General features: G+C 46.1%; 1 protein-coding gene across 1 annotated transcript in view; it reads right to left on the minus strand.

Annotated features, from left to right (window-relative positions):
- The window catches only part of LOC147033341 (endosome/lysosome-associated apoptosis and autophagy regulator 1-like), a 218,341-nt gene that overhangs the window by 121,184 nt on the left and 71,110 nt on the right, over positions 1-26,047 (minus strand). Inside the window, exon 8 of the mRNA XM_085871570.1 lies at positions 11,286-11,374. Within this exon, the coding sequence (XP_085727696.1) occupies positions 11,286-11,374 (89 nt within the window). The remainder of the gene's footprint in view (positions 1-11,285; positions 11,375-26,047) is intronic.

A 26,047-nucleotide genomic window follows, 5' to 3' on the forward strand; every position in this document is an offset into this window, starting at 1 on the left:
CACTACTTTTAACATTTAAATTAAACTTCAATGAATGAAGCAATTTGAAATATAATTCATTTTAACAGGGCTATATTTGCTACGAGCAGGTGCTCCCATCCTACGGATGAGAGTACCATTCTCAGCTCGTTCTCGGTGGGTGGGTAATGTGCTGCGGAAGATTCTTGGAAACGAGTTTCCCATCCTATCTATATATGGTCCTTCTTTGTAGCAGTTACCGGGCAAAGTAATGCTACTCGTACACCACAATGGAGAAACAATCCAAATAACAAGACCTATGAGAAATCCGGGGAAAAAAAAAGTCTAAAAATCCAAAAATAAATAAATAAAATTACCCCCGTGTTGGGGTGACCGTCATCTCTATAATGTTTTTTTACTATCATAATCGATGAACCATTGCCAGATATCTCCTAAAATGACAGACTTGATAGGTTTTGAAAATGGCGACTTTCACAACTTTCGTGACCTCGTGACCTTGACCCAGACCTCGAATCCGTGAAAAAAATGTCATTGGGTATCACTCATCGACCTCTACCCACATACCAAATTTCATCAAGATCGGAAGTAAAAAGTTTTCTTTGTACCGGGAGGTGTTTTTGACCATCTTCCAGGTTACGTGGTGGCCAAACGGGACAGAAATTCAAAAATCTGTCCTGTTAGATACAAGATAATATTTTTTACGATCAAAATCAATAAACAGTTGCCGAATATCTTGCAGAATGGCAGACTTGATAGGTTTTGAAAATGGGGATTTTTATAACTTACGTGACCTCATGACCTTGACCCTGACCCTGAACCCGGACAAAAGTTATATCGTTGTGCAACACTCATCGATCTCTACCCACATACTAAGTTTCATCAAGATCGGAAATAAAAATTGTTGACGGATGGACGTACAGACATTTGGTCCGGCTTTATTCGGTCATCTCTACCGAGATTCAAATTCAAAAAAACTCTACCGAGATGACCTAAAAATGTTCGAAATTTTTTTGAAAAATATTCCACAGAAAATCCAAGTAGGGACCCCTTCAGTGCATGCTAAAATTTGGTATTGATCAGTCCAAGGGTCATGGAGTACAGTAAACCCTTAAATAAATTGCTGGTTCTAATATCGTGGGTTTCGACCAATCGTGGGCAACCTATTGTGTTCCAATGTCTTTATTGTGGGATTTCATGAAGACCAATTGAGGTTTTTGAACTGAAATTAGTTATTTGTGTCCCGTGCATGTATAATTATCTCCCATTATGAGCATTGCGTTGTTTCTTGCACGCCATTTTTAATGAGCCCAAACGTAAAGCGATGGACAAAGTTAGTTGTACCAAAAGGCAGAGAAAGATTATGACATTGGGCAAAAATAGAGTCGTTAGATCAGTTGGCTTAAGGTGAAAATGCGGCATCTGTTGGCCACCATTATTGGGTCAATGATTGCAGGGAGAACCTTTCCCATTGTATTCTTCCTCATTCTTAAACCTTCATTTTCCTTCAAACCTCATTCCCAAACCTTCATTTTTCGACACCTATACGTGAACCGCCATTATCAAACCCTTATTTTTTGAACAACCATTCCCAAAACCTTATTTTCCAAGACTGGTACTCTAACTGCTATTCCAAAACCCATATTTTCTGACACCCGCACTGAAACCCCCATTCTAATGCCTTATTCTCAAACACACATTCTGAACCGCAGCTCAAGAAACAAATCAAGGTGAAGGGATTTATGCCGTAGCGTAGCATGTTTTTAACACCGACAAGACCAGATGATTCTGGAAGAGGATGCCGTACCTCATATATATTCCTCTCCAAGCAGGAAAGATCGGGGTTCAAGGTAAGGTGATGAAGGATCATGTTACCCTTCTCTTATGTGCCAATGCTGCAGGTGATTTCGTAATTAAGCTAATGTTGCTTTTCCAATCACTGAATCGCCTTCCCTGCTCACCCTCCCTTCTCTAACAGCATCATCCTGAGCTAAGTGTTGTGTTTTCTATTTACGGCAGAGTACAGTACAAAACGAAATGTTCTGACCCTTGCCCACCTCTGTTTTGTGATAAATTTTAAAGGTAAAAGTCTTGTATTTTTGTATAATTTTACACTGTATTTGCATACTTATTTCAATTGCAATGTGTTTATTTCTGGCTGATATCGATCCTCCTCTATATTTTCTCCAAACCCAGGAACCAAAACCCCCTTTTCACATTGGCCCTTGGTTTCCATGATCGTAGTTTTTAACTAACGTGGCATTTCCAGGAACCGAACCCCTGTGATATTTGAGGGTTTAATGCAGTTACCAAACACACATACTGAGCTCTGTTTTATATATTACATTACAGCAAAATACATCACTGGTTAAGATACCCTGCAATTTTATATCAAGGTAACCTTTTAAATAATTAGTGAAGAAGGCCATTGCCAGATTTCCATGTGGGTGTTACACACATGTTCAAGAACTTGGAAAACTTGGCTGGAGAAGCTCAGCATTCATCAGGTTATTAACACTGTGCAGCATAAACCTTGCTGGTCAGCCACCAGCAGATTCAAGGTCATCACAAGAATTTAAAACAAAACTAAAAACTAACAATCAGATGATACAATATCATCCCATGCAAGCCGAGCTAATCTTGAATTTGACTGCAAGTAAAATTGCAAGTAGCAACCAGCTTATACACCACCTCATTTCAAAGAAAAATTGCTGCCAAGGGTGATAGAGTGCATAGCTTTAGGGTGATGGAGAGTGGACATCAATTGGTGAGAAAGTTTAAGGGGTTGGATCATGAAAAAAAAAAAAAAATCAAAAAAAACAAGCAGTCATAGACTGGTACTTACGAAATCGTCAACTTGACCTCTGACCTTGTCTAATAAAATCTATCTCTCGAGAAGGTAGCGACGCAAACCAGAAGTTTCTACGATGCTTCTGTACTAAACCATCAAATATCGAATGTTTGACCTCACTGTGACCTTGAGCTTTGACCGATTTTGACCAAAATCTAATCAGCAGTAGCCATCACCCTCCTGAATCACGTGGTGTAATTTGACATTGGTAGCTTCTTCCGTTCTCAAGTTATTATGCCTACAAACGAACACAAACACACAAACACACACACACCCCCCCACCCACACACACACACACACCCCCACACAAACAGATGACGGAAGTCATCAATATACTTACGAAATCTAAAGATTTCGTAAGTAAAAAAGCTATCGTAAAGGTCAGGTCAGGTACGGGAACATGGCCCGGACCAGCACGTCGCTGTCTCCACTTTCCGCTGGTACGACAGGGGCCTCCATATGGCCATCCCCCAGGCAGATCCCCATCTGGCCCATCCCCATCTCCTTGAGACGTCGATCAACCTGCCGCAAACACGAGGCACGTGGTCGGCTCGTTGGCATCCTCCACTCAGGAGGTTTCCCTTGCTGAGAGAATCTTGTTAGCAGGATCAGAGTCAGGAAAACGAGCCGCATGTCCATATTGCCGCAGCTGACGCTCACGTACTAGACAGGTAACATATCTCATCTGAGTCTCTCTCAACAACCGCTCGTTGGACACAGTCTGACCAGCGATAGCCAAGGATTCTCCGAAGAGACCTGGTACTGAAGGAATTAAGTACGTCTCAGATTCTTTGTCAGCGTCCAAGTCTCACATAAATTGTGGATTGACAGACTGAGGGTTCTTTCACGATTCTGTGGGTGGTGATGCATATCTGTTTAGTTGGTGGAGCAATCCGTCTGATTGATTCCAATAACAAGGGAGATGCCGATATGCTAACAAGTTCTGCAACCCTGCCTGCAAGCTATGCAGTGTCGCCCCCACGGGGGGGGGGCATTGGGGGGCAATGCCCACCCAGATTAGACTTTGTGCCCTCCCCCCCCCCTGTCCAGATTGGCCAGCAGTACCCTACCCTCCTGCCGCTCCTTGCGGTGAAGTAGAACTTTTTTTTTGTTTTCCTCCCACCGTGGAGATGGCAACATTAAGACACTAGGCCTATAAATTAATGCTCAACATATTTGTATTTGGTGTTGTTGGTGCATAGCCTTTTTTCCCCTTTTCCTCCCGCCGTGGAGATGGTGACATTATATGATTATAATGCTCAACATAATTTATTTTATTTGTTGTTGTTGGTGGTGCGATCGTGTTTCCACAGTATGTTGCTATTTTCTGTATAGTTATTGTTTTATTAAGGTGTCAACTGAACTACAGTACTAGACTAATGTTAACCTAGCTAGTTATTGTGTTATGTGCACACTACAGTAGGTCTATCTATTATGTGATGTCATTACAAGTGAAGGCCTGTTATGTGCGCAGTACCTTTTTTTTCTCTCCCACCGTGGAGATGGTGACATTACATTAAAGACATTTTCATGCTATAATTTTATTTGTTGTTGGTGCATAATTGTAGTAGTCTATACTTGTAGCCTTTTTCAAAGCACTTTCACTGTGTTGTTTATTGTATAGGTGAGCATTTGCTTGCTATATATAGGGGTGTTGAAAAATAAAGTGCCCCCTTTGGAAAAATGAATGCTCCCCTGCTGATTATAACCTGTATCCGGCACTGAAGCTATTGTTTTCATCAATGATCTCTGACTTCGGAAAATTCTCTATCTCTTTGTTGATGAATCCACCCTCTGCCGTAACATCTCTCATCCCTCTGATCAGCCGGCAGCAGTTTCTTCACTCTGCAGACCTGGATAAATTCACAAGCTGGTCACACTTTGAATACGTCTCAATTCTAACAAAGCTCACACTTTCAATGTCTCTCCAAAAGGAGAGTTTGGACAACACCCTCACCCCCCCCCACCCCAATCTACCTTCTCAACAACCTTCTTGAAGAAGTTCCATTATTCAAGCTTTTGGGCCTCACTATCTGCCATTATCTTTCCCGGGAAAGCCATATTTCCAACATGGCCTCCAAAGCCAGTCGCCAACTGGGCATCGTCCATCATGCAAAGTCGTTCCTTGGCACACCTGAGCTCCGAACGTCAGACAAAGCTATCTTCCTCAGCCTGGAGTACTGCTCTCCCCTTTGGGCTGGTGCTCCTGACTCGCACCTAGCTCAGCTTCAAGCTGTGGAAACCAAGACTTCTCGGATCATTAGCATCTCCTGCGATGAAGCTGAAGGCTTTGGGTGTCTCACTCTCTCACCACAGGCAGGTCGGTGGTCTTTGTGTCTTCTATAGTCACCTCTCTGGCCTTGCCCCCCCCCCCTGCTCTGTCTGTGCTCCGTGCCCCGATATTTCTGCAGGGCACTTAAGGTCCATCAGCAACCCCCATTTGCTGAAACTGCAAAAATCAAGAATTACTGCTCACTTTCATATCTTCATTCCTCTTTTTTTTCCTACCTCTGCAAACTCCCACACTCTCTTCAATCCCACTCTTCCCTGCAGGTCTTCAAAACAGCTGTTCTTCACCATCAAATATCTTCCCCCATCCAAAACCATGATCATTTCGAGCCCCATTAATCCACCCAAACCCACCTCCTTCAAATTCCCTGCTTTCCTTCCTGAAAGTCGCTGTGCTGTCCATCTTGTATACCCTATGTTCCACGCCCCATCCCTCTCCCTTCCACAGATCTCCTAATGTCTCTGTTCCCCACTGTTTTGTCCTTCCCACACCCCTCTTGTCTCATGCCCCCCCCCCCTTTGCTGTGTGTTGTGTGTTAGCTCTCATACGAGCCTTGACAATGTATACCAAAACCCCCCCCCCCAAAAAAAAACAGGGACATCGAAGGAGCCAAGCGGGGACTTTTAGAAAGAACTACAGAGTATCACCTTCTCCTCCGCTTCCCTTTATAGTGGGTGAGGTCCAATGGCACCAAACTTCTGCACTACCTTGACCATTATACTTCACCTCCTTCTGTCCTCAGACAACTCTTTCCACTCTCCAACCACCCCCACCTTACTGATATACCTCCTCACATTCCACCTATCTCAATCACAGTCTACCTCTTTTCCTCCAACGTTGCTCCCTCAACCTATACGCCCTCTTTGCCATTCTCTCTTCCCCCATCCGCACCATATGTCCAGCCCACCTCAGCCAGCATTTCACCAATCTCCCGGGCAAGCTCACCCATCCTCCTCCTATCCACGCTCTTAATTTCCATAATTCTGCTGACCCAGTTCTCACAAACCTGCAGCCTCTGTTGTCATCTCTGTTAATGCCACAGTCTCCAGACTGTAAAGGTAGGCCAATGTTATACGTGACATCAGAAACCTTCCCTTTTGTTCTGGATTAGTGAATCCTATACAATTGGAAATGTTAACTATTGTAGTTTCTGTGAAAAGGCAACTTGAATTAAATAATGTTATAGGTATTGGGTGAAAGGATGCGTGTGCAGACAACTGAGTGAGTCAGTAGCATCTCGGCACCGTGATGAATTGTCAACAGAACTTTGAGGATGACTTTTGTTGAGGCTACAATGTTCGAGTAACATGACAGCTACACTCCTACAATGGAGAGAGAAGGACTGGGTGAAAGATTTGTTGTGGAAAACGATACTTGGAACCAATGGTGAAGCTTAGCTCAATCTTCGAAATCAGACTGTCCGTCACCTTGTTTCAGGGTTGACCTTACGTCATTACAGTTCAAGATGAAGCGATGAGCCTTTGGGAGAAGTGAAGCGGAGGAGGTCTTGCGAGGTAAACCAGAGATCCAGCTCCAGCAGAGTGCAGGGCCATTGGAGCGGCTCAGCGCAGTCAAGTTCATTTTGTCAAAGCGAGCTGTGCACAGCGGAGATGGGCTCATGAGCCTTGTACTATTGGGCACATATTGACCCCAGATCCGATTGGAACCCATTGTGCCTTCGCGGGTGTGGGTCCTTTCCTGCCAAAAGACTGGTTGAGTTCACGAGGAACCAACGCAACATGGTGGGTGTCATCCACAATGATATTCCGTGCCGACAACAACACTGGATTCTCATGTCAAGGTCACTCCTCCTCACTTTTGCACGGCATGGCTGTAGGCCGAGAGCTCGTGACGGAAGATTTCACCCCATTTTCCCTGGAAGGTTTGACCCCTCAAAGTTACTCATGCCACTTAAGTCATTCACAAAAACTTTGTCAGTTGCGTCCCAGTCAGTGGGTCTGGACCCAAGACCCCCTTGAAAAACCCCCTTTGGGAGTTATATTCACCCCGTCGAATACATGGATCAGACTTTGTAAAAACAAAGTCTTATGATGGTAGATTACATAAATAATAAAACTGACCAAACTTCAGGGGGGGACGGTTTGGTCAGACCCCCCCCAAAGTACCCCTTTTCGGGTTTTGATTTACCTCATAAGTTACATGGACTAAACTTTGTCAAAGTAAAGACGTAAGATGGTAGGTCGATCACAAAAATAATAAAACTGACTAAATTTTCAAGGGGAAAGGTGTGGTCAGATCCCCCAAAATTGGTACCCCTCAGAATAATCCCCTTTGGGGTGGTAATTTACCCCATGAGGTCCATGGACCATTTTTTTGTCAAAACCAAGAAGTCTTCTTCTTCTTCTTCTTCTTTCGGCTGCTCCCGTTAGGGGTCGCCACAGCGGATCACCCGTATGATCCGCATAGTGATTTGGCACATGTTTTACGCCGGATGCCCTTCCTGACGCAACCCTGGTCGCCTCTTACGACACAGGGATATGGTACACCTATTTTAACCGGGGTATACACCGGCCCAGTACACTGGTACTCATTGCGCTGACCTCGGAAGGATGACAGGCTGAGTCAACCCCCTGGTGTATTAATTCAGTGGCCCAACGGGGCTTGAACTCAGGACCTTTTGGATCCCAAGCCGCTGCCCTAACCACTGCGCCAACACACCAGGCTTGTCAAAACCAAGAAGTATGATATTGAATCACAAAAATAATAAAACTGCACATATTTCAGAGGAGGGGAAGGTGTGGTCAGACCCCCACAAAGTACCCCTTTTAGTGTTTTCATTTACCCCATAAGTTACATGGACTAAACTTTGTCAAAATAAATCAAAACCCGAAAAGGGGTTCTTTGGGGGGGTCTGACCAAACCTTCCCCACCCCCCCTGAAGTTTGGTCAGTTTTATTATTTTTGTAATCTACAATCATAATACTTTGTTTTTACAATGTTTGATCCATGTATTCGATGGGGGTGAATATAACCCCCAAAGGGGTTTTTCAAGGGGGTCTTAGGTCCAGACCCACTGACGGACGCAGCTGACGAAGTTTTTGTGAATGACTTAAGTGGCATGAGTAACTTTGAGGGGTCAAACCTTCGAAGGAAAATGGGGTGAAATCTTCCGTCACACGCTCCCAGACTACTGGGGTGATGCGTGATTCCTTACTGCGAGGAAAATTCATGCACGGGGCTCGCTCACTCCACACACGGCTGGCCTATCAATAATTGCACATCGGGAGCATCTGAATGCTGGAGCCTGCACGCTTATTTTGACAGTACAAGATACAGACTGATTCACGGCACGTATCCTAGAAAAGGGTTGTATTAAAAACGTGAGTGCAAAGTAGCCCAAGAGTCATGGACATATTTGAAACTGCATTGAACATGTGTATGCAACTCTGAGTAAGTTTTAAAAATCATTGAACATGATTTGAATTCCTGTGGGGAATTTTACAGTTTTTTTTTGGGCTGGTGATGAATCATTGTGATGGAATTCTTATTGAATGATATTCGCACTTGAACCGTAGACAGTAGGAATTAATAAATTGCATTTTAAATCTCCTGTTTTATGTCATGCACTGTTCACCTGGTTGTCAAGACAGAAAAGTTTAACGTGAGTGTTTCAATTGTGTGCTGTGCTCCCCTCCAGGTACTTTTGGGACACTCGCCCTGAGGAACGGAGGCCACCTGGAACATTTTCAATTTCCTCGATATCTTTCTGCCTGACATTACTCCCTCCACTCTCCTCCACGCATTCACACCCACCTGAATCCTCCTCCGAACCTCTGCCTCGGACTTACCATCCCTGATAACTGTTCCCCCCAGATACTCAAACCGACTTCCATGTCTGATCTCCTTCCCCTCGAACCTGATATTCATTTATTTTCTCTGCTGCCCGACCCACATCACTTTGGTCTTCTCCGTAGTCATCTTCAGCCCATGCTTGCCAAATGCCTCCTTCCACTCCCACAGTAATTCCTGCATCTCCTGCCCACTCTCCACCACAACAACCAAATCATCCAGATAGCATACTCCCCAGACAACCCCTCAAGCTCACCTTCCTGCTTACCAGCTCAATCACCATGATAAACATGACTGGGGTGAGTGCGCTTCACTGCCTCAAACCAATGGTCATGCCAACCACCTCAGACATCTCACAGGACAGTGTCATAGGCCTTTTCCAGGTCCACAAATCCAAATGCCATCTCACCTTGCAACTCCAACCTCTTTTCCACCAGCCATCTCTACGTGAAAATCCCATCAGTCATCCCCCTACCCTTTCTAAACCCCTGCTGCTCTTCTCTGATATCCATGTCCACACCCTTATCCTCCCATCCAGAATAGTCTCCAGCAACTTCATTACAGGACTTAGGAGCATAATGCTCGTGCACTTCACCGCCTTAATCACCCCCCCCCCCCCCTGCCGCCTCAACCATCCTTCATGTGCTTACAATCCTCATCCCTGTCTCGAGCCAATTTATATATCTTCCTCCCACCATCCTCTTACAACTTGTTGTGCAACCTCCTCTTTAATATATCATTCCTCATATTATCCACAGCTCTCCCTGATGCTTTCTTCTTCTGCCCATACAGGTGCAGCAACCCCAGATCTGGCTGCCTCTCCCCATCCTTGATCTTCTCTATACTCTTCCAAACACCCTTACTTTCACCAACTGCCTTTGCTATCTCCTCCATCAACCATACCTGGTTTCTATCCCTCGATGATGCACCCTTTCCTGATGTCCTTCCACACAAAACTTCTGCAATTCCCCTAAATGCCTCTCTGCACTTCCTCCACTCCTTCACCAAGTTGTGCATACCTTGCCCTCAACCTCACCTTGTACTCTACTACATTTACCCTACACTTTCCCCACCTAATAATCTTCTGACCACTGCTCTTAACCTCACTATTTTTCTTCATCAGTACCACAAACGTCACAGGATTGTGCTGGGTAGTCCCACATGCACTCCCATCACTGTCTTACAATCTTTAACCCTCCACAACTGTCGCTTTGTAACCACCAAATCCAGTTCTGTTCGATGCTGTCCACTCCTACAGGTAATCTTGTGGCTTTCCCACTTTTGAAAGCATAAACCAGCTATGGCCATCCTTTTCCTCACCACCAGCTCCAGACTCCATCTTTTCCTCATCCCCCAACCAAATTTACCAACACATTCCTCTTCACCCGGCTCATCTGCTCACACGTGTGCATTAACGTTCCCCGCAATGCACAGCATCACCTCCAAACCAACCATTCCCATCATCATCATCTCCAGCGCTTCCCTGGTCCTTCCCATTTGTGGCCCATATGCCAACATAACCCATGCCATAACTATCCATCCTTCCCAGCTTTCCACTCTAACCACCTGCTGCTGATCTCTTCAGAAACTTATTCTCACACCGGTACTCCTTCCATCCCCAACTGCATGCAACAGCTTGTATCCTCCGACCAACCTTCTTGCCCTGTCTCCTTTCCATCTGTCTCCTGCATACACAACACTTCCAACCTTCTCTGCATCTCCACCACCTCGACTCCTCTCCTCCCCATTGATCCCACATTCAAACCACCAAGCTGAACCTCACTTTTGAACCGCTGCCCACATGGCAGAGCCAGTCCCATCTTGATCAGTTTGGGATGCTCAGGTTATCAATCATCAGTGCTGCTCAGGCTGACCTATTGGACCCAAAGTCCTAGCCTATCTTGTGGGCATGCGCACACACAGCTACGGCTACAGCTACCGCTACCTATCTCGATCTCCATCTCTCTCTCCCCCCCCCTTCCCCACAACCTCGAGGCACTCATCCCTCCCTCCACCCCCCTCACTCCCTCTTCTCTCTTCCTCCTCCCACTCCGCCCTTTCCATATGTTCCTTTCTCCCGCTCCCCTTGATACACGAAAAATGTGTTTATTCAGCTTAGAACACGGAAAGGCTTTTCAAAAAAAAAGTCACTAAATTCTCTCACAAAAATCACAGTTAAAAAGTCACTCAGTTCGATCCTCATCACACTCAGAGTCCAAAGACACAAAGAGCAACCACAGCACGAACTGTTGATTTACTCCACCGCACCGCAGGTATATAGAGTATTCAGGAATTAAATTCCATGAGGCTCAAACACCAAACTTGATTGGTGGCCACAAGGTTTAAATTGGGTCTTACCATGCCATCATGGTCACAGGTAGTATGGACTTCAAAGTAGTCTTGGTCAGTACAAGCAGGCCTCAACTTGCATTCGGCAGATCCAGGTTCTGACACAAAACAGATGTCAAAACTCAGAATGGTTATTCAAAAACACAACTGACTTGCATTGTACTTCGTTTTGCAAGATCTTTCTGAACAAGCTATGGTGGGACAACGTCATTCATTTAATTACCTCCACAACTGACATGGACTGAGGTTATGTTTGCACGTCTGTTTATCTGCTTGACTGCGGGCAAGATCTACTATAAATGGATGAGTTGGGTGTGTGAGTGCAAGTGTGAGAGACGTGCTTTTTGTGTGAATTAATTACGTACATCTATTAATTAATTATGCACTATTGAAATGAACCTTTTGACCCTTTGGACTGCCGAGACCCCCTTCGACTTTTGAAGAACCTGAATACCCCAAGAACCTTAAGATCCGAAAGGACCCAAAAGACCTAAAATACCACGAGGACACAAAAGACCCAAAAGTCCCCGCAGACCGACAATGCCCAGATGACCCAAAAGAAACTGAAGACCCAAAAGACCCGAACATACTGGAGGTCCTAAAAAGACCCAGATGACCCAAAAAGACCCACAAGACCCCGAAGACGACTATAAATGGATGTGTGTGTGTGTGTGTGTGTGTGATGTTTTTTTGAAGTTATACTGGAGCATTCTGATGTGAAATGTGATACACCCAAATAATTGTCCTGATCTCCTGAGTTTATGAGGCCAATTAACTACAAAAAAAAATCTGTTCGAATTCCAATGTTTTAAATGCATGCCAAGTTAAGGTATATAAAGTAGCTTAATACAATACATCCTTCCACCATGTAATCCATGAGCTAGACAAGATATTGGTACCACCTGGGGGGGAGTAAACGCCACTATGATTTTCTGAAAGTACTAGGTATATAGTTTCAGAAAATCCCATAAGCCAAGGCTGGATCCACAGCTTAATTGTAAAAATCCGCCTTTGAATGTTGGCATGTGCATTCGAATTTGAGGACAAAATTTTGGGGAAGGGGAAATCAAAAATTCAATATCTCAATAAGTAGAAGGAATAATTAAACAAATGACCACTCATATTTTTGCTAATCAAAAGTTTTATTTATCATTATCTTTTATGCAAATTAGGTCATTCTCAAGGTCAGAGGTCAAAAGGTCACCATTTTTGGTGGGTGCCTAAAATCTGGATACCCATTTAAGAAATTACCGTAAAAATATCCAAACATGGTATTTCCTGATTCAAAATGGGTCTTATTATAGCTGAAGGAGCTCAAAACCATTTAAAGGAAACAATATGCGGTTATACCTATCAACGGAGGTAGGACGTGGAATAATTGCGGATATATATATATATATATATATATATATATATATATATATATATATATATATATATATATATATATATATATATATATATATATATATATATATATATATATATATATATATATATATATATATATATATATATATTTTCCCAATCCCAAATCGCAAATATTTTCATCTTTTGATATATATATATATATATCAAAAGATGAAAATATTTGCGATTTGGGATTGGGAAAATGAAAAATGCAACAACACTACTATTATATAGAATTATTAGCCAAATGACCACTTATCTTGCTGATAATTGTGGATTCTGTTGCACAAACAATGTTTTATGCAAATTAGGTCATTACCAAGGTCATCAGAGGTCAAAAGGTCATCATTGTGGCAGGTACCTAAAATATGGATACCCATTCAAGAAATCACCGTAAAAATGACAAACATGGAATTTAGTGAGTCAAAACTGACCACTTATTCTGTTGTGTAAATAGTTCTATCACTTGGAATGTATCTTATGCTCATAATACTTTTATCAAGGTCATCAGAGGTCAAAATGTTATAGTCTTGGGATTACCGTGAACCTTGCCATTGAGCGTTTTCCACATGTTCTATAAACCACAATTCATAAAATTGACAAGCGAAACGTTTTATTCCTGGGACAGCAAGTCAGGCCACCATATGTACAACATTTATTTTAACCCCAACCTATGAAAAAAGTGCATATTACGAGGCTCGCTACTTTCACACATCTAAAGATATAAGTGGAAAACAGTGCAATTGCAAGTCAAAGAGCAGGCGACTCACTTGTTACTGAGAAGAATGTAACACCTGAAACTTGTGATTAATCGCTATTGCTTGTATCGTCATCATCATCATCATCGTCACTTTCATCATCTCTACCTTCGATATCTTCCGAAGTCACCAACTCAGTAACACCGTACACCATGTCTTGCCCAATGGAGTCTTCCAACCTATGTACCCTACCTGAGCAGATAGTAGAGTCTCCGCTGAAAAGAATTCTCAAAAATGCATTCAGTGAACCGGGAATGAATTGAAATGAGGCTTCTGAGCGGGTACAGGAGGCCAAGGCATTTTGGTTTCCTGCATTTTGACATCATTTCTAAGTATGAGGGAGACAGTTTTGACCATGTTCTCATTATGACTCGTGTTCTCTTTGAAAACCTGCAGTTCTCCTTTCAACCTTACATTTTCCTTAACAACCTCACCTCGTGAAAGATTATCTGGGAACACTAAGATTTTACGTTTATCATCAGGAATCATGTGTAGGCTTTCACCAAACTCAGCAACAAGTTTTCTCTGAATGTTTTTTTTTGTGGAACTTTTTACCTCAGTTACACCCATAGATAACAAGGTATCTGTCAGTTTCTTTCTTAGTTCAGTAAGTCTAACAACATTAGGTTGTTGAAAAAGATCATTTCTGATATACTTGAACAGTTCTTCATACGTCCTTTTTGCAGCTCTGCCATAAATTACGTCAAGATCAGGCTCAGTTTCCGTTGTAGAATTGTTATTGTCATCAGTTGTCACTTTCTTTAGTGGCCTTGTGAATGCACAATAGCACTGCCCATGATAGTGTCCTTCAGTGCCCACTAATTCCCTTGAAAGAATTGCGATTATACGACCATCTTCTTTACGTATAGCTGCCTCTCTGACTGTCCCATCGGCACGGAGATCTACACATTTAACCAGTTGGTCTCTTGTATTTGTCCCTTTCAAGTATTTGCTACTTTTCTGACAGAATATGCAGACAGGTTCATACACAGTAGATGCAAATGGAGCCGATGATTCTCTCCTATGAAAGATTTTTGGCTTAGCAGTAACGTCAGGTGGATCCTCTGTATTCTTGCTCTAACTTATGTCATCCAAGTCTCTCTTTTTAATGATAAAACACCTCTGGAACGCGACCAGATTCAGCTTTCGCAGCAATCATGAGAATATGATGATTAACCCTAATTTCAGCAGCTTGAACAAGTCTTGTCCACAAGTCCCAGCCCTTTGGTGAACTGAGTTCAGGGTTACGATCATTGCAATCAAAAATACAAGACTTGCACAACTTTTTCCTCTGTACTTCAATGTTCCCCTGGTCAGCACCAGCTTGTCTTTCAGCAGGAACACCTTGTTCATCCTCATCCATCATGAAGTAGGGTTCGCTCAAATGCACTTCGCGACCCTGAAAAACCAAAGGAAGCATCGTCGTAGAGATGTAATTTTAAAAGCATCTTATTGATTTTATATCAAATGTAATGTTAACGCTTTAGGAACCGTATCACCCTAACCCTCCCACGCATGCATCATTCCATATCACCGAAGCCCGCCCTCATATTTAGGTGCCCCTCCAGGACAAATGAAGAATGACACCCCCTCCCCCCCCCCCATTTTTTTGCAAAACTTCACAAACCTTTATCTGGTGAGTTTGCTATCTTATATAATGGTGTTTCCAACTATTCCCCCAGGTTCCCTGCCAATACAAGCAACAGGGGACTCAAAATTGAATTTAATTGATTTTGCTCATAGTCCAAGTAGGGAGGGGTTAATTTCCATTATCTGCACAATTTTGGTAAATGTTCTACTTTATCCCTATGAAAAAAGACCTAAGGAACAAAAAATAATAACACTTGTAGTACATCATCTTCAACTTTTTATATCTCATTTGAGGAAAAACCTAATCATGGTCAAAAATGTCAGAATCTGTGAAAACCTGTAAAAAGCTCAATTATGTGTGGTGCCTAAAGGGTTAAAAGATGCATGCTGAGAAGAATCATCATAATCTTGTGGCATATTGATATCAAATTCCTGAATTAACATCCTGCAATCTGCAACATTTAGACTGGAGACTGAGAAACGTACATTGTAATACATGTACAATGTACATGGATGTGTTCTTTACCTTGGAAGTAGGCCCTAATCTCAACTGCGTTGACATTTCTACATCTATTTCGCCAGGTTAACTCACTTACCTTGACTATATCCTCCAAATAATGCCAGCAATCATTGATTTCATGTCTTGTACAACAGAAATGATTTAATCATTGCTTTACATTACAATGACAGGTGTCAAAAGTCGAAATGTCAAGTGGTTTCTTTTGCTAATGCACTAGAAAACAAAAGTACCAATTAATTCACTTAGAAACCTGTAGATGGAGTTGGCAAAAAAAGCAAAAACAAAAAAACCACCTGACAAACTGGTCCGACGAGCAAATTATACATGTATTTTGAGCAATGACCGATGATGACCTGCGACACATGCTGTATGCAAAAGTGACCTCTGGTGACCTTGGTAATGACCTAATTTGCATAAAACATTGTTTGTGCAACAGAAGCCACAATAATCAGCAAAATAAAAGGTCTTTTGGATCATGATTCTATATATAGTAGAGTTATTGCATTTTTCATTTTCCCCACCCCAAATCGCACATTTTTTCCTCTTTTGAAATTTATGTCCGCAATTATTCCATGTCCTATCTCTGTTGATAGGGATAACGTCATTTTATTTTCTTTAAATGGTTTTGAGCTCCTTCAGCTATAATAAGACTCATTTTGAATCAGGAAATGCCATGTTTGGATGTTTTATGGTGATTTCTTAAATGGGTATCCAGATTTTAGGCACCTGCCAAAAGTGATGACCTTATGACCTCTGGTGACCTTGAGAATGACCTAATTTGCATAAAACTAATTTTAGTTAAAAACACATTCGATTAGCAAAAATATGAGTGGTCATTTGTTAAATTATTCCTTCTACTTATTGAGTTATTGCATCTTTGATTTCCCCTACCCCAAAATTTTGACCTCAATTGTCAACAAATTCGAACGCACACGCCTGCATTCAAAGGCCGATTTTTACAATCAAGCTGTGGATCCAGCCTTGGCTTATGGGATTTTCTGAGACTATAGAACATGTACTTTCAGAAAATCATAGTGGCCTTTACTCCCCCCCCCCCCAGGTGGTACCAATCCATGAAATTTTGGGGTCTAGCTCATGGACTAATGGCATGGCATTCTAATTACAAAATATACCATCAGAGATGGGGAATCCCCCGTCATTGAATGAAAAAGGTCATACATATTCCAGATAATGAGGGAGGTGAATTGGAAACAAGACACCATTTGGTCATCATCTCGAAAAAGTTCCCCAGGGGTGAGGAACGTAGAAACCAAAAATAATTGAAATCAGACAAGCAGTTTTCCATTTATTACAAAAAAGTTTTTTTCAAGATGGCCGCCCCAGTCGGCCATCTTGGATCCGGCCATGCCCAAAATCAATAGGGTTCTTACTTTTCAGGTGGTAATTGTGTGACCCAAATTTCAAATCGATATGGCGAACAGTTTATGAGTTATCGCACTCACAGCTATAAATGTTGACGCACGGACGGACAGCCGGACGACCCGGGTGACAACAATGTCCCCCTTCCGCCACACGGCGGGGGATAAAAAAATGAAAAATGATAATATTGTAAACTAGAAGGGTACTCAGTAGAGTGCATACTTCCGCCCTGTAATGCCTGATCCACGAGAACATATCTGGCCCAATACATTTTTGAAATATCATGCCAGATATCCTTTTTGAGCCCTACCTCTCAACAGTGAAGAATCACTTAAAAAAAATTCAAGTAGTCGGATCTGGATCTTCACCAAAATCAAAACAATTCGTCGTGGTCACACACCCAACCTGTCCACCAAGTTTCATCCGAATCTGTTCACAACTTTTTGAGATATTGTGCTATATATTGTTGTGGTTACCAAATTCGCAAACCACCATTCAGGTCCCTTAGGTGAGATATCTCCGTAAGTATATGTGTAGTTAGGCCCAAACCCGTTGTCTAGTGGGAATACATGTCATTTATGCGTGCTGCGACTCTTCAGGATAGCCGTTTTTCTTTTACTATCTTTATTTTGGACCAACCGCCATTGTTACCACCACCAACCACAACATCAACCACCCACCGCGGCGCCGCTTCACGTCACACCTCGCAACCGTCGCATCGCCACCGTTCTTGCGCCGCTTGTGGGTACCGGTGTTGGACTCGTGCAGGGCGCGCGCCGAACAGCGTGTACAAAACCACGGATTTTCAGCTCCAAAAACGGATCAAAAACGAGACACGCACACTTTTGTTCCGTCCAATCGGTGAGCGAGGGGCGATTTGGCCCCGCCTCCAGGGCGTTGGAGGGCGATCGCTATATGCAAATTTATGGATCAAAATGCATTCACGCCCACTTTTTCTCGGGCCAATGGGGAGCGAGGTGAAAGGTCGAAGGCAGGGGGTCAAAGATGAGAGAGCGAAGCCACGGGGCTTATATAAGCGACCGCGTTCGTCAGTCAAGTTAATAGGGAGTTAAGACTTCGCAGTCGGTGGAGTTGGGAAGAAGAAGCCAGAAGGAGTTGGTCGTCGTCGTCGTCGTGTGCGTTGGAGTCGGAGCGAAGAGGACGGAGCTGTGGAGAGGCGGCGAGGGCAGACGAGGGGGTGCTCGCGGCGTGCCGGGAGCTGCACACCAGGGAGGCCGACGGCGCGACCTGGTCGAGGTGGAGACGCTCGTCGCGGGACTCGAGGCAGAGTAAAAATCCTCCTTTCCCCCGAGCATCAGCAACCCCCTCCTGTTTCCCCCCACGCTGAGATAGTGCGACCAAGGGGGGCCCCTTTCCCACCCCCTACCAGACACTGCCCGCGAGGCCCGCGGAGTTGAGGCACCATCGCCGCTCCGCGTCTCATCACCAGACGGGTAGGCCCGACCCGGTCTCGGCCTCAGGCCCGCCTCATCCTTGAGGGTGTTCTTTTTCTTGGTTTTGGATATGTGTTGTCGGCGCCGTCTGTAAAGTAAAATTGTATAAGTGTTGCCGTGTGCTCGCGTAATCGGTATTAGATCTGCATTGTCGCATTTGCTTTTTGTGTAAAATTGCATTGTGTTTCTTTTCCTTTTCTATATGCTTTTGGTGGAATTGAATATGTGTGCTTTCCGTTCATCGCGAATAAATGTGCTTTGTGTTGAACTGTTTCCCGCTTCGCTTCGTCATTTCTTTCATTGAATCCTCATCTTGCTTCACGTAAAGGGTTGGTAGTGGGCTGAATACGCCCGATAATTAATCGAACCGTCGAGGCCGACGATAACACCGCTCGGTTATCCCGATAGTACGGAACGGGTCGCTTAAGTGGCCCGTGTCCGAAGTCGACCTGCGGCGAGGTGCGATCGCCCGGTCTACCCTCCGTGTGGGTACTTAGGTCGGTCGAATTTGGCGAGCAACCCTATCCCACGCGGGGGCTGATTGGCTCGATCGCGGTGAGACCGAAAGGTCCACCCGTGACTGGTTCCCGGCGTTAGTCCGAGAGGGTCACGACTGGATTGTCCGTCCGGTGGGCGACGTGCCGCGATTCGAGTTACGTGGCCGTCAGCACGCCGGCGGGCGTGAATCCGTAACAATATATTAGTTTTGCCCGATCTCTCAATGGTGAAGAATCACTGAAAAATTATCAGATCCGCATCCGGATCTTCACCAAAATTGAATCATTTCTTCCTTGTGACACACCCAACATGTCCACCAAGTTTCATCCAAATCCATCCACAACTTTTTGAGATATCGTGCTGCATATCTTTTTTGGCCCATTCTCTCAATGGTGAATCACTTCAAAAATTCTCGTAGTCGGATCAGAATCTTCACCAAAATCAAATCAGTTAGTCCTCGTCACACATCCAACATGTCATCCGGATCTGTCCACAACTTTTTGAGATATCCTGCACACAAACTGACAAATAGACAGAAAGAGGTGAAAACAACCTCCTCACCTTCAGTAGTGGAGGTAAAAAGCACATATTCATTCATATAATAATAATAATACCTCAAAAGGTACTTGGTAGATCACATACCTCCGCCACACGATGCCTGATCCACGAGAAGATTTCGGACCCCACACATTTTTAAAATCTCATACGATCCTTGTCATCTCATCTCATCTCATCTCATCTCATCCTTGTCTCATCCTTGTCACACACACCCAACCTGTCCACAACTTTTTGAGATAGCGTGCTATATATCGGTTTAGCCCTCAAAATAGTGAAGACTCACTTTAAAAAAACATCAGATTGTGATTCGGATCAAATTAAATTATTTCTTGTCAAACAACCAATGTGTCCACCAAGTTTCGTCCGAATCTGTCCACAAGTTTGACATGTCATGCTATATATCGTTTTTTACCCCATCTATGTTGGTGAAGAATCGCTTTAAGAACACTCAGACCACAACATAATGTCTGAAGGTTCAGAATTGTTTGAAGGGATCTACAGGGTATTGAATGCTCTGAAAGGTCTGAAGGTCAAAAGGGTAGAAAGGAGTCGAAGGGCTTTCTCAAAGGTCTTAGAGGTAGGTCTAAAGGTTCTCAGAGGACCGAAAAGGTATTCGATGTCCAAGGGTTCTAAAGGGTCTATGGCGTCTTAATGTTCGAGGTGTATATAGGGGTCTAATGTAATCAATACACAACGTAACGTTCTGTGCAGGCAGACAGACAGACAAATGGCCTAAAATGCAATACCCTCTCCTCGGAGTCATGTAAAAATCCAGCACTCAAACACTCAAGGACAATAAAATAGTGTTACGGCTGTGGAAATTCACATTACACCATGAAGGGCCCGTAGATGAGATATCTTTAAGTACATGTGTAGTTAGCCCCAAATCCGTTGTCTAGAGGGGATTTATGTGATTCATTCAGGCTGCGACGCTTTGAGATAGCCGTTTTTCTGTTCTATCTTTATTTTGAACCAACCACGCTCCAACCGTCGGACAACAACAACAACGACAACAGCCACAACCTTTAATTTCACAACTCAATCCCGCAAACATCGCATCACCGTCATTCCCAAACGGCACCATAACCATCAAACCACCACCGATAAACCCTCCACTACCCTCACCTCTCTCCTTCTATGGCCATTCCCGCACCACCTGTGAACACTGAGCGTCGGGCTGTCTTGGGCTCGTTTAGCGATACGCACCGAGCCGCGAGGCAAATAGCGGCCTTTCCGAGGGAGAATTCGGATCAAGAACACTACACGCCCTCTTCTGATCCGTCCAATTCGCAAGCGCGGAGCGGCTTGGCCCCGCCTCCAGGCGCGTCTGTGTGAAATCGATATATGCAAATTCTAGGATCAGGGGAGGTTCACGCCCACTTTTCCTCCGTCCAATTGGCGAGCGTGGCTCCGCCCCCGAGGTCATCCTGATCCGGAAATTTGCATATTGTTTTCTCCTGCCGGCCTATAAAACGGCGAGCGCAAGGCGAATCGGGGCAGAGTGCGGCAGTAGCAGTGTGTGTCGGCAGGGCAGAGTATGGCAGTAGCAGTGTGTGTCGGCAGGGCAGAGTGTGGCAGTAGCAGTGTGTGTTGGCAGGGCAGAGCGAGTCGAGACATCGGTGTGGCAGCGAGTTGGGTTCTGTAGTTGGCTGAGGAGAGTTGCGGGAAGAGGCAAAGGAGCTCAGGTCCGAGGCGAGAAGGACAGCGGTCGGCGACGAGGTCGCGGTGTGAGATCGCTCGTCGCGGGACCCAAGCCAGCCAGCCAGCCATTCTCCTCCCCCAGGGCATCAACAATTCCCCCTTTGCCCGCGCTGAGATAGTGCAAAAAGGCGGCCCCGTTCCCACCCCACTCCAAACGTCGTGCCAACGAAACCCACCAAGGAGCACGGAGTCGGGGCACAGCCACGCGGCCACATCTGCGGCTCGTCCACCAACGCGTCACGAGGACGCGGGTAGGACCACGGGTAGGACCCCCCCCCCCCGGTCTCGCGGGCCTTGCCGCTCCTTCAGGTCATGCGCGCATATTGGCCTACAGGCCCGTCTGCCCCCTTCTCTATGAGGGTGGCTTCTTTCCTTTGCTTTTGAGTAAATGTGTGTTGGCGCCGTCTGTAAAGTAGAACTATACAAGTGTTGCCGTGTGTGCGCGTAGTTGGTAGTAACTCTGCGTCATTATTTCTTTTGTTTCAACTGCTATATGTGCATTTTGACTGTATGGCTGTATGGCTGTATATGTGTGCTTTCCGTGTGTCGCGTAATAAATGTGCATTGTGTGAACTGTTTTCCCGTTTCGCTTCGTCTTTTCTTTATTGACCCTCCATCCTGCTTCACGTAAAGGGTTCGTAGTGGGCTTAATATGCCCAGTAATTAATCTGAACTGTCCAGGTCGGCGGTTATCCCGGTTATCCACACCACTCGGTTATCCCGATAGCACGGAACGGGCCGCCCAAGTGGCCAGTGTCCGGAATCGACCTGCGGCGAGGTGCGATCGCCCGGTCGACCATTCGCGTAGGTACTTAGGTAGATCTAATTTGGCGAGCGACCCTATCCTGTACGGGTGGGCAATCGGCACGATTGTGGTGAGGTTAAACTCCCACCCGTGACTAGCTCCCGGCGTTGGTCCGAGAGAGTCACGACAGAATTTTCCGTTCCGGTGGGCGAGGCGGCCGCCATTCGAGTCGAGCGGCCGATCGCACGCCGGCGGGCGCGAATTCGCAACACTGGTGTCCGGGAGTGGGATTCGAATCCCTCCCGCCTCCAAGCTAAATTCACGGGGAATCGGTCCAGGGGTGAGAGGAGCGACCCCCGATTCCCTCCAAATGACGAGCAATTTAAATTAAACCCCTTACGAGAAACAATATGTAGTCTCAAGGCGAGCAGGAGCCGGGGGTATTAGAAATGGATGTAGAATTGTTAGAATCCATGGTCCAGGATGAAATCCCCGTGCAGGAAATGCTTGTTGTGCAGGATGAACTCCCCCAACTGAACCAAGAGCCTGAAATGGGCGCAGCGGCAGAGGCCGCGGTGTACGACACCCCCACCCACCCCACCTCCGTCAAAGTCCTCCCCCAGTCCCCGGCGGACCCGCGCCTGAGGGCGAAGGGATTGCCGCAGACCCACTTAACGTGGGCCAGGTAAACATGATTTTGCAGGCAATAAGCGGAATGACGCAACAAATGAACGACATAAAAAAACAGAATGAAGGAAGAAATGAGAGAAATGCGGGGTGAGACGCAGAACATGGGAATGAGCCTAAAAGGAAGCTTGGACGAACGAAAAAAACGAAATGAAAAAGGAAGTCGACAAGATACGAGTGGAGGTGACCGGGTTAAAAGAGAAAGTAAAAGGAGTGGGGGTCGCAATGGAAGGGAGCAAACGAAATAAAGACGGTGGTGGGAAAGATAGACAAAGTAGGAAAAGGACTGGGAGAAGTAAAAAAGGGACAAGACCAAATAAAGGAGGAAATAGGGAAGAACACGACGGCGATAGAGGAATTAAAAAGAGAACAAGGGAGAATAAAGGTTGTGAAGAAGGACTGTGAGGAAAGACATAGACATGACTAAGAGAGTTGAAGACCTGCGAAAGGAGGTAAAAGTGGTGACACAGAAAGGATTAAAGGCCATGGGGGAGGAATGTAGAAAGAGACATGAGGAAGTAATTAATGAAATGGAGCGGAAAGCCGGAGAAAAGACAGAGGAACTGGGGAAACGGATAGAAGAACACAAGGGCGAGACGGAAGAGCAGTTTAGGACACCGGGGGAGAAAATATCCAAGACAAATAAGGTGGTGACACAGGTAAAAGGGGAAGTGGAGCAAATAAGAGAGAAAGTCGGGGAACTATCGTTCGGGACGATAGGGGAGGAATTAAATGAAGTAAGAAAGGGGAAAATAGAGGAAATGGAGAGGAGACTGACGGAATGTGTGGAGGCCCGGTGTGAGAGGCAGGGTGACCTCCTTCGGGAACAGGGGGAGAGGATATACTCCCTCGAGGCGGATCGTGCCCAGGTGGGGCCGGTGTCACAGGGCGGAGGAGGAGGCTTGCCCGATGCGGGGGTGAGCATGTCAAGCTTGGGGAGGGTAGAGGCTGCGGGGTCTTTTGGCCTAAGGGGGGTACCCAGTATGACTGTTCCGGTGGGTGTGCTGAGAGCGAGTCCAATGGCTTGGGGGAGTAAGCGGGACGACGCAGGGCACGGACAGACACGGACAGGGGTGGTAGAGCCCCCGGGCAAATGGCTCGGACCCTGCAGGAGTGAGGCGGTCGGGCCCAGGAAGGGCGGGAGATGGGCCATCAGGGAGTACCCCAATTCGGAACGGAGGGGTGTATAATTCGGCGTACCGGAGGCAAACACCTTACCAGAGGAGGTGTTATAATTGTGGCGCAAGGGGCCACCTGCAGCGGGAGTGCAACGCCCCGTGCAGGGAAAGGCCCCCGCGAAGGGAAGACCCACAGCCCCCCAGACCACAAACTCCGCCCCGGGTCAATAGGGATAGCCAGGCCCAACCATCACCCCCCCCCCCCCACCAGTCCCCGGGAAACTAAGAAGTGCCGAACATGTAGGGCCGTGTTCGGCAGACTCGGACGGAGAAGAGCCCTCAGAACTGCGACAGGTCATCAATTGTGGCCAAATTGGCAATGGTAGCTTAACAATTCGGTGCAAAGTTGCCGGCGTAGGGGTCGACGCCGTTTTGGACACAGGAGCAAGCGCCACGATCATCAGCCCTGTGGTCCTTGATTCGAGTGTAGACGGTTGGGATGAGATCCACCGTCTGCAAAACCATAGTTTGCAGCTAGCTACGGGGCAACGGCCCCCATCATAGGACGTGGTTTCGTGTCGTTTAAATTGGGAACCGTGAAAACAAGGATAGAGGTTTGGGTGGCGAAGGTGTGCGACCCATGTCTAATAGGGTTGGATGTGCTAACGGCCGGTGGTTGTAAGATCGACTGGGCCGGGGGGGGGGGTCATGCAGTTGGGTGGTGAGGAGTTGCCGTTAGGGTGCGTGAGCACGGATGAGAGGGTGGAGCTGGAGGCTCCTGACTCTGTCGTCATTCCCCCGGGTACCGAGGCGGTGGTCCCGGCCCGGTGGCGAGCACACCCAACGTGGCAGGGCTCCTGCGGCCTGGCGGAACTACCGGCAGGGCCATCAACCCCGGGTTTAGTCGTGGGCTGCACCCTGGTAAGTACTGACGGGCTAATAGTGCCCGTTCGGGTGATAAATGTTAGCACGGAAACACACACTATCAGGAAGGGCACGAATGTGGCAGATTGCACCCCAGTAAAAGAGGTTGCAGAGCTGCGGGACGATAACGTCGAGCCGGACCGGCCCCAGAGGGAGTCTCCAGACTTGATTAGGAATTGGCCCGGTCCCATTTGCAAGATGGTAAATCGGAGTAGTGTAGATTTGGAGGATGCCCAGCGGGAGGCCTTATACAAACTGGTCGACCGACACATGGGGATCTTCTCCTTGTCACCCGAGGATATTGGACGTATGGGCCTGGTGCAACATCAGATCCACACCGATGAGGCCCGGCCTGTCCGTCAGCCTGCTCGAAGGCTCCCATGGAGCAAAAGAGAGGAGGCTGATGAACAGGTTGAAAAGATGCTCAATGCAGGTGTCATTGAGCCCTCGGGAAGTCCTTGGATGTCACCGGTTGTGCTGGTCAAAAAGAAGGATGGGACCACGCGTTTCTGCGTGGACTATCGCCAGCTGAACAACGTGACACTCAAAGACTCCTATCCCCTGCCTAGAATTGACGATACCCTCGACGCCATTGCAGGCTCTAAATGGTTCTCAACTTTGGACCTCAAGAGTGGGTATTGGCAGGTGGAGATGGATAAGACGGGGAAGGAGAAAACGGCATTTTCCACAGGGAAGGGACTGTATCGGTTCACTGTGATACCGTTCGGTTTGTGTAACGCCCCCGACACCTTTGAGAGACTGATAGAGCATGTACTAGGCGGCATGCCGTGGCAGTCATGCCTGGTGTATCTGGATGACGTCCTGGTACACGCTAAAACATTCACCCAGGATATAGCCAATTTGGATCAGGTGTTTGGGCGCCTCAGGCAGACAGGGCTAAAGTTGAGCCGGGAGAAATGCACTTTGTTCGCGACAGAGGTGGCCTATCTCAGACACGTGATAGGCCGCGAGGGGGTGAAGATCGACCCCGGAAAAATTACAGCGGTAGAGGAGTGGCACATACCTACAACTCTCAAACAGGTACGGGGCTTTTTGGGACTTTGCTCCTACTACCGTAGCTTCGTGGCAAACTTTGCGGAGATAGCCAGGCCCCTTCACCGGTTGACGGAGAAGGGGTTGAGATTTAGTTGGACAGGGGAGTGCCAGGAGGCCTTCCTCAAATTAAAGGAGTGTTTGACATCCACACCCGTGTTAGCGTACCCCACCGATGACGGGATGTATACCCTGGACACGGACGCAAGCCAGGAAGGATTGGGAGCAGTCTTGTCTCAGACACAGGGGGGCGTGGAAAGAGTGATCGCGTATTAAAGTCGGGCCATGAGTAGACCCGAACGAAATTATTGCATAACTCGCAAGGAGCTATTGGCTATGCTGTCTGCGGTGAGCCATTTCCACCCGTACTTGCAC

Source organism: Eptatretus burgeri, chromosome 2 (genome assembly GCF_056783735.1).
Source record: "Eptatretus burgeri isolate ZD-2024b chromosome 2, Ebu_testis_v1, whole genome shotgun sequence".
NCBI lineage: Eukaryota > Metazoa > Chordata > Myxini > Myxiniformes > Myxinidae > Eptatretus > Eptatretus burgeri.